General features: G+C 41.1%; 1 protein-coding gene across 1 annotated transcript; it reads left to right on the forward strand.

Annotated features, from left to right (window-relative positions):
• The first annotated feature begins 1003 nt into the window (after positions 1–1003).
• On the forward strand, positions 1004–7352 carry patl2 (PAT1 homolog 2). Its single transcript, XM_084040134.1, has 18 exons — positions 1004–1105; positions 2179–2468; positions 2549–2611; positions 2693–2746; positions 2834–2998; positions 3308–3385; positions 3485–3633; positions 4066–4137; positions 4225–4348; positions 4448–4565; positions 4707–4813; positions 4899–4952; positions 5032–5174; positions 5404–5560; positions 6060–6200; positions 6279–6376; positions 6469–6609; positions 6723–7352. Exons 1-18 carry the CDS (start codon positions 1027–1029, stop codon positions 6754–6756), a joined length of 2067 nt encoding a protein of 688 aa, XP_083896260.1. The 5' UTR covers positions 1004–1026; the 3' UTR covers positions 6757–7352.
• Positions 7353–9195: the final 1843 nt, after the last annotated feature.

A 9195-nucleotide genomic window follows, 5' to 3' on the forward strand; every position in this document is an offset into this window, starting at 1 on the left:
AAAACAAAGAACTGTAACTTATGTGGGTAAAAAATGTAAAAAAAAAAACAAGATTGAAATATTTTATACAAACTCCAAAGAAGTTAAAATGCTTTTCATAAGTAGTCATGTATGTTATATTGTTGAATAAATGCAAAAGAAAAACACATCATATTGATAGATATTAGTTTAACATTTAAACTATTATAACTATTATATATGTGGTGTAGAGTTGTGATTTTTAGACAAAACAGGTTGCTGCAGAAAACACAGATGAATAGTTTGACCACTAGATGTCCCTGTTTGCTCACCTCTTTGAGCTCGAGCACAACTTTTTTTTAAAAATGAATTACCAACTCACATCCTAAATGTGTCCACGCTTTTGAAAACAACAGCAACATTTCACACAAATTAAAACCCCACGTGAAATAGTCACGGACTGGTGAGTGAGTAAACAGTCGAGGTGATGCTGACAGCCACGTGAAGCGTGGGGAGGTGCGCGCGCCGCCTCCGCAGCTCGCAGGTGACTTCATTTAAAAGTTAATGAGCCTCTATCGCCGCCTGACAAGAGCAGGCAGGTAACCCTGCAGGAGAAAGGAAGTCATCGTGACCTGTAGGCGAGAAGTGTAAAAAAAACAACAACACAAACAACAAAAAATACACAATGAGTGAAACAGATCAGCAAGAAGTAAGTGTAGTATTTGACTGCTTTTTAATGTGTGAATATTCTTGTACTTGGCGAGCTGCGGGTCTCAACTCGGGGCTACACCGCGTGCTAACGAGCTAATTTGCGACCGTGATTAATTGCATGCTAAATGAGGTGGTCTGATGCCAGAATGACAATGAAAACCTAACTATTTTTCATAAATAAATGTAATACAGCGGCTTTGTTTTACTTCACAAAAGTTACAGTTTACTGGCTTGATTCTGCTCTGTGTTCCTCATGATTTTATACATGATTTAATCTCACAGGAGGCTGAAAAGGTGTCTCCGCCTCAGTGGCCTGAGAACGGAGACGCGTGGAGTGATGGAGAGGAGGGCACGGATATGGACTGTGGGCTCCTGCAGGCCATGGCCGAGGAAGATGAGGAGATAAACGTCTACAACGAGGAGACGTTCGGCATGGGTGTGTAGATGATGATACTCCATAAATGTCTTACTATCCGAGCTGGGTGTCTAAAGTAAAATATGATCATTTTTGTTGTCATCTGTCAGCTCCTGTTACCACACTGTTAAAAAAAAAAAAAAAAAAGGAAAAAAGTTTAGATTATTAAAGGTTTGAAATTTTGGGAAATACACTTATTTGCATTTTTGCAGAGATTCAGGGGAGAAACGGGGCAGTGAATCTGGCTCTGCCCCCATGTAACTAAATCCACAACCACTTGCCAGGAACCAATTGCCAGGCAACCAGCAGAGACTCCAGGAAGTCACTGGTCCTGTTCCAGTCTCAACGCTAAGCTATGCAAATAGGCTGCTGGCTCCAGCTTCATATCAGCAGCTTAACTGAATTTCCTAAATTTTGACTTTGAGTCAGTTCAAGGCTTAGTTTTAACTTTAACAGCACTTCCGTCAAACATCCAATGACACTTTAATGTGAGAACTTTTATTTGATGGAACAGAGTGAGATTTTACAACCACTCCACAACTAAATTATGAATCATAATCTTTTGCATCATAAAGGATCACAGAGGAAGACGGTAAATTATGAGGACGCCCGCAGTTTTGTTGGTCCTGTGTTGATATCGGAAGCCAAATGGGAGAATTATTATATTTCTTGGTTTTATGATGGCACTCCCTTGTTTTCCCAGCTGTTAGGTATGGGTCTACGTATTTCAATGCAGCCAATTAAATCTTGAATAAGCAGTGAGGCCAGCGTTGACTCACAGGCAGAGCGAACGCTGGCCCTGAGCCAGACGGCAGCCTGCCACACAACACTAGAGCCACAGAATGATAAACAAGCTGCATTAGCTTTAATGTCTCTGCATCACATTAAACATCTAAAGACATGCTTGCAAATGTCATTTTGGACTGGCCGGATGCTGGTGTGCTCCTCAACCACCTCCAGACAGTTGAGACAAAAAGATGATTCAGATAATCAAAAAACTTAACATTTTTAAAAGGGATGACTAAATGTTTAAACACTAATTTAACCTCAGACTGCATTTCTACATGCATCTACTGCATGCCTGTGTAAAGTAGATCTCGATGCACACGGGACCACAGAGGACCCCAGTAGCGGCCTCCTTCAGTTTGCAGAGCCGCCGCCCCCTCCACCGCCAACGCCCCCTCCGACGCCATCTCCACCAGACTCCAAACCATCACCCCGTCACATCGCCTACTCCCCACCCAGACAGAAGCCCAACTATGTTCCCTGGGCTCCCCCAGGGCAGCGTGGCAGAGGAAGGGGACAGAGAGGAGGGCTGGGCAGGGGGCAGATGTTTGAAGACCCAGCTGTGCTGAGGATGGTGGAGGGGCGACCGAGCCTCAAGGTGATGCAGATTCATTTGTCGGAAATGTGGGATTTGACGGCTCAACTAATAGCGGCTCATATTAATTTTTGCTTTTTTAGACTCTGGACAGTGCCATAGTGGATCTTGGGCAGGCCATGTACAAGAAGACCTTTGAGGATGATGTTAAGTGCCAACTTTTTTGTCACACCTGGTTTGTACTGCTGTTTCCTTCTGTTTTTTTAATTTATTTTTCCCTCCTTCAGTACATGTTACCCTCCTCCAGAAAGACGAGAAGAATCTCAGGATCAATACTGCAGGTTAAGATCACGCACAACTCGCACTGTAGTCTGTATGACGAAGGGTTTCTTAAACAAACGGTTGTCTTGTTTTATTCCGTTTCTTAGGACAGTGCTGTATTGTGTGTTATTGATGGTCAAAGATGCAGAGGGCAGCACCTGACCTCCAACTTCCTGGATTTGCCGTATGCTGTCTCTTCCTTCAGGGGCAGGAGTGGGGATCCGAGAGGATCCTACACCAGAAGGCAGTTTGGCCCAAGAGGCCCCTCTCAGGTGGAGGATTCATTTCATAAGATAATACATTTTTTTTCATATTTCATGTATTTTTTAATAGATGAAATATATGCGGTGTAACATGTTAATCAGTGAGCTTCAGAGGTGCTGGTAGATTTGCAGGCTAGCTGTTTTCATCCTTTTATGCTAAGCTTACAGGCTGCTGGCCACATCTATATATTTACTCTACAGACATGAGTGGTATCCATCTTCTCATCTGAATATCTACAAGAAAGAAAGTGTACCAAACATGTTCAACCATTCCTTTTTTAATTGATCCACTACTAGTAACACTGACTTTTCTTCTAGACCATGCATGCATCCATGCCACCAGGATCACCTATCTTCTCAAGTCAGCCGTTAACCCCACGGCAACATTATAACCAGGTTTATTCCATGATAAATGAATCTCTTCTGGTACATGAAAGCTAATTGTAAATGTAAATCTACTTGTCTGACTCATGACGTTGTTTTGTGCTCATTTAGACAGGAGGCTTCTTGTTTCCTACAAACCGGCCTTGCCCCTCCACTCCTCGGTCTCTGACTCCTAAGATGATGCAACTTCACTTTGGTGCCAACTCACCAAGGCCGTCGCCATTTTACAGCCCATCGTCTAATCCGCTGCAGCATTTCAGGTGTGCGATGATCTCACAGGAATGTTTGTTCTTTGGTCAGTTTTTATCTACCAGCCAAAGTTTGAGTATCAAATATTTGACTTGGCGGTCTTGTTCATCCCTCAAGAGTTTATATAAAAGTCTCATCAATGGACCTGACATTCATACATTTCATACAATCCCTGGCATTAATGTGTGTCTTTACAAGGTAATGTACCATCTGGAGATAAAAGATGCAGCTGTACATCCCAAATTTAGATCCTTCATGTTGAGGATAAAGCTGAGAAGTGCTTTTACTTGAGGGCTAAACATAACCTACTTTTATATGAGCGGGCATGTCTACAGTTTAATGTAGGCTGGACGCTTCTGAAAGTGCAAGTTAACAGTGAAGATGGATAGACTCAAGATAAATGGATGCCTTTGCGCTCTTACTAATGTGTATGTGAACAACAGGTACCCCGGTCCCCTCACCCAGCTCCACCCCCGACATAAACGACTTCTGAGTCAAAAACGCATAATCCAAAGGTTGGCACTTTTTCTTTTTTTCATATTCTGTATGTTATGAAAATGGAAAAGTGTGTGTTTGTATAGAACAATATGACCTGTTTGTAGAAAACCAGAGGACTGGGATCCTTACTGTAATCTCATGACCACCAAAGAGAAGGAGTGGATCACCAGGCTGCAGATGATTCAACTGCAAAGTGAGAATCCATACCATGAGGACTACTATTACCAGGTAAGGACTCTTTAATCTAGTGTCTATTAAGCCGAATTTTTGCTAAATGACCAAACACTGAGCATTTCATGACTAGTGTATTTTTAAACTATGTCAAAGGAGTACTATCGACGAAAAGAAGCAAAGATGGCAGAGGAAGAGCTGGGCATCAGGAGCAAGAGGGAGCCACTCAAGCTCACCACACCTTACATCACGAAAACTGACGTTTATGCACCAGGTCTTTCTCATCTTTTTATGCTGTTAGACCACAATATTTGGCATTTGATTTACCTTTGGTCCAGACTGGTTCCTCTTTTGGAAAAAAATGCGGTGCTGTACATGGTTTTTCTAATATTGTAAAAGTATTTTGCTCTTCCAGTTGTGCACATTGAAGGCTCTTTGGGTCAAGTTGCTGTGTCCACATGTTACTCTCCTCGCCGTGCCATCAGTGCAGTTCACGCAGTCCAAGCTCAGGGTCCACTCGAGGTGACTGTTTTTGAGACGATTGATTGAGTCTTAGAAGTGTATTAATCTGCCTTCCCTGATTCTGAGACTTATTTCCACATTACAGGAACAAAAGGACATCAGACAACAGCGGATAGAGATCTTCAGCAAAATAGAAAAGGTACCTGCTTGCTTGAATGCAGGGAGAAGCATTTTATTTACCTTCTCTAACACTCGGTCACACCTTTTCTATCGTGCAGTTGTTTGGGGTTCTGTTGGAGGTGGAGGATGCAGAGAGGATGAAAAACCCTGTCTTGTCTCAAGCAGAAGAGAGACATTTGATGGAGAAGTCACAGGGGAAAGTGGAGCAGATCTTCTCCCAGCTGCAACATCACAATCCCCTGTGAGTTATACACACCCCACCACTATCAAGAAGTGATGCATATTGTGCAAATATTGCTTGTCAAAAAGTATAAGTTAATGTTTGTCTAGCTTTCTGAATGAAGCTGTACTGTTATAGTTAATGGCACGACTTCATTCATAAAGCTGGACACTATTTGCATTAATTTCACTTTTCAACAACCAATATTTACACAATCAACATTTTGATGGATATTAAATTTTTGATGCAGTGATTCAGCCGTGGAGTTTCTTCCCTTCCTGCTGGTCTCAAAAGGCAAAAAGCTACTTGCCCGTTTGCTCCCATTCCTGAAACATGATAGCGCGCTGAAAATCTTGAGTATTGTGACCTCTAACCTCCCGACACTGATGAGCAGAGATACAGAAGAGGTAAGAGTGTATGGTCTGCTTGCTCTGCTGAACAATAACTTTAGTTCTTGAAACTATGTTTACCTTTGTGAAATTCAATCATTTTATCTATTCAAAAGGTCAAGATTGAACTCATGCACAAAACCGTGTGTTTAGTTTTGTAGCAGTGAAAGGACATTAAACCCTGGGGAGGCAGATTGCTTTTGGTGCCTTTGGGCAAACAACCCATAATAACCTAGAATGTTTTTGCTTTTATTTTTTTGCATGAAGGTCTCTGTCCTAAACCCCTTCCACCAGATGAGCATAGCCTTTTTCACAAGCTTCATACAGTAACCTTTAATAATCACTCATTTAAAACAGCTTCCTGATTGTGATTACTGTCCTGTTATCTTTGCAAACCTGTAAAGCCCTTTGAGATGACATACTTTGCTGATTTTGTAGCCCGTTACAGCCTCAAATCAAAGCATTTCAAAGGAGAGAAATGTTGCTAATGTCCTTTTTATTTATTTATTTATTAAAGGCCCTGCCAGTGCTCTATCCGACTCTTCGAAATGTGATTGGAGGCCTGACCTTCAGTCAGTTAATTGTTGTCCTCAAAAATCTGACATCATCTGAGTCTCTGACGACATACGAGTCGCTCACGCTGACATGTCAGAACAAGGTCTGTGCTTTCTGTCGCTCATTGGTTTTTATTTATTGCATAAACATTTGTGACATTTTCTCACTCACTTATTTTCAGTTCGGGCTGTCCCTGCTGTATGCTCTTCTGTCCCAAGGAGAGAAGCTGCTGTCCTCGGGTGTTCCTCTAGAGCCCAGCATCGGTGACTTTGAGACCTGGTGGGGACTTTAAGGCCAATATTCCTGGGTTGGAGATAATTTTTACATCCTTTTGTAAAGCTTGACTGTGGTGCCCCTTTTTTGTCTTTCAGGACCGACACAATATTCCAGGTTGCGGGACAGCTGTCCCAGTGTTCACTTGTGGAGCCGCTCATCCTACCCTCAAACCTGCTCACTCTCTTCTGCCGCTACCTTGACAAGCGCACTGTGTACCAGTTGAAAAGCAACATGGAGTAAGTACTTTTCTTTTTTCCTTTTTTTTTTCCTCCATGTTTTTCTTTAAGAAGGATATTTTCAGTCTTTGGGTTCACACTAAAATATCAAAACCCCAAATATTTGTATTTAGGTCTGCAACCGGATTCGTGGCTCTTCCATCTTAAGGTGGACGTAAGCTAATGAGAAGTTCAGCTAATGACGAGATTGTGATGAGCGTGAGTTAAAGGAGCAGAAACGCAGCCCTGACAAAAACTCCTCGGTGTTCATCAATAATGGAAGAATTTACTAAATGTTTTGAATCTTATTTTGTTCCTCTCCCTCACAGTTTTGCACACTTGAACTGTTTCCCTTGTTATTTCCTCCCTTTGGTCTCAAGTAGTCCAGCTACGTCAGTGCAAGTTATTCTGAAATCTCAAACCTTCTTTTGTTTGTTTTAACCTTCCAAAACAGTGTTTCATGAGATTGCCATATACGGAGTTGGCAACATTACATTAACTAGTAGATGGAGTTGATTTGCTTTTGTTTCTTCTATTTAATCCCATTTACATTCAGGACAAGAATCACTTATTGAGATAAATGTGTTTGATCAGATATTGGTGACCAGGCTGAGGATTGTAAAGCAATTCATGATTGTACAGCTGAACCTATATGTTAATTGTAATAAGGATAACCACTAAGGAAGTTGGTCAATCAACATAAGCCATGCAATTATTATTTTTTTGTAAAAAAGGCATGCATTTGTGTAGACGTGTGTAGCTATACTAAATATATGTATTTGATGTACTTTTTATTTATTATATTAATTTGGAAACAGTAATAATTTATATTGCACCCTTGTAGAGCACTTGCAACACAAATAAAGAAAATCTTTAAAATTGCTCAGCGGTTTGATCAAGTCTGCAGAATATGCATCTTGGCACATTAGACTTGGAGGACGAAGCCGCTCCTTGTGCTTTGCACAGTCAAAGTCCACGGCATCACATTTTAAGTCTGGTTCGGGTGGAGCAGCGGGTCTCTATCTCACAAAAACATGTATCATTGTTTTATCACCTTAATACTTATTAGCCTTTCCTATTTCTAAGTGAAATGACAGAAAATGGCACATGGTTGCCACTTTAATGCTTAGCTGCATACTAGGTTTTAATAAGGTCTGAAGAAAAGGAAAAACTATTTAAATGAAAAACGTATGGCTATTATTATTCATACAGCAGTGGTGTCTGTGGGACCCCAAACAGTTATATAATTAAGACAAAGTTACAACTTACAAAGGCAGCATCCATGCAGGCCATGGAGTCATTATCCTGGGAATCTGCCACACGGCATTAAAACATCTCAGTAAATCTGTGATCCAGATTTCTTGGGTTTCAAGGGAATTGACTTTTAACTAAACCAATAAGTTCTGTGCTGAAACGCCATCGTGTGACATTCTTAAAGGGAGAAACTGGCAGCAGGACATGATGTGACTAAGAAACGGCCATAACAGACATTTCAAAGCAGGACTTGTCAAATTTGGAGTCACTGAGAAAAGGGATTCTCAAAAGAAACCAAATAAATAACTAGAACAGGTAGAAGTCAAAGACTAATCATTGATGTAGTTACTTGATGCAATGTGTATGACTGCTGTCAGCCCTGAACTCTTTATGTTCCCCAATATGGAGCCTCTATTTCCTCGTGAACAACTGTAATGTCTTTTTTTTTTTTTTTAATTAGTTTTGGTTTCGTCAGTGGCTTGACTATGTAAAGTCTTTGTTGGCTTCACCACACAGCTCTGAACGACAGCAAATTTAAAAAATATGAGAGGAATTGTTACCAAGTTTCAAATAAAGTTTAATGTCTTTAAAAAGTTAAAATGAGTTTTAAATGTTGAGTAAGTACGAATGATGTGCAGCATTTAAAAGTTTGAATAAGCCACCAAAACGCTGAGTCCTTGTTGGCCAGCCTGCCTCTCGCAGCTGCACACATCTGGGCAAAGTACACATCGCAGACATGGCTGTGTGAAGTCAGAGAATCCCTGTCGAACAGTGGTTCCACTGTGGTCTTGAGCCCATGTTTTGGGTTTTTTTCCGGTACGCAGAGCGACACACTAACATCCTGACCACCACCGTAAAAACCCCACTGTAGGAGCGCATAGAGGCCGGCTTCACCATTGGCTATCTTATAATACTGATACAATTTGGCATTGTGCAAATGTCAGTTGTTTTTTTAATTCAAATATATATATATAATTTTTGGCTCTGCTTGGATTTATAGTTAGAGTTGGAGGTACAAACTCTTAACTGATTATTTATCTTCTCTTTTCTGAAAACGTTCCTGACAAAGTGCGTGTGCTTCTGAGTGGGAGGTCTACGTAAGATATCGGGGTCTTCTGTAAGACTTGTGGGTAAATAAACACATTTTCTGTGGCTTTTTAAGTGTAATGACCTCTCCACAACTGCATTTTCCACTGGGCACAGCTGTCGCCCACATTATGTACCAAAAACGCTGCTCCTGATGGGCCATCTTGAAAAGGTCAAAGGTCAACATTAGCACGCTAACTTGCTCAAGGAAATACTAACATGTAGATGTTAAGATGATATGTTTACAATGTTAGTCATCTTAGTTAT

The sequence above is a fragment of the Eutrigla gurnardus genome (genome assembly GCF_963514095.1).
Source record: "Eutrigla gurnardus genome assembly, chromosome: 22".
In the NCBI taxonomy this organism is placed as follows: Eukaryota; Metazoa; Chordata; class Actinopteri; order Perciformes; family Triglidae; genus Eutrigla; species Eutrigla gurnardus.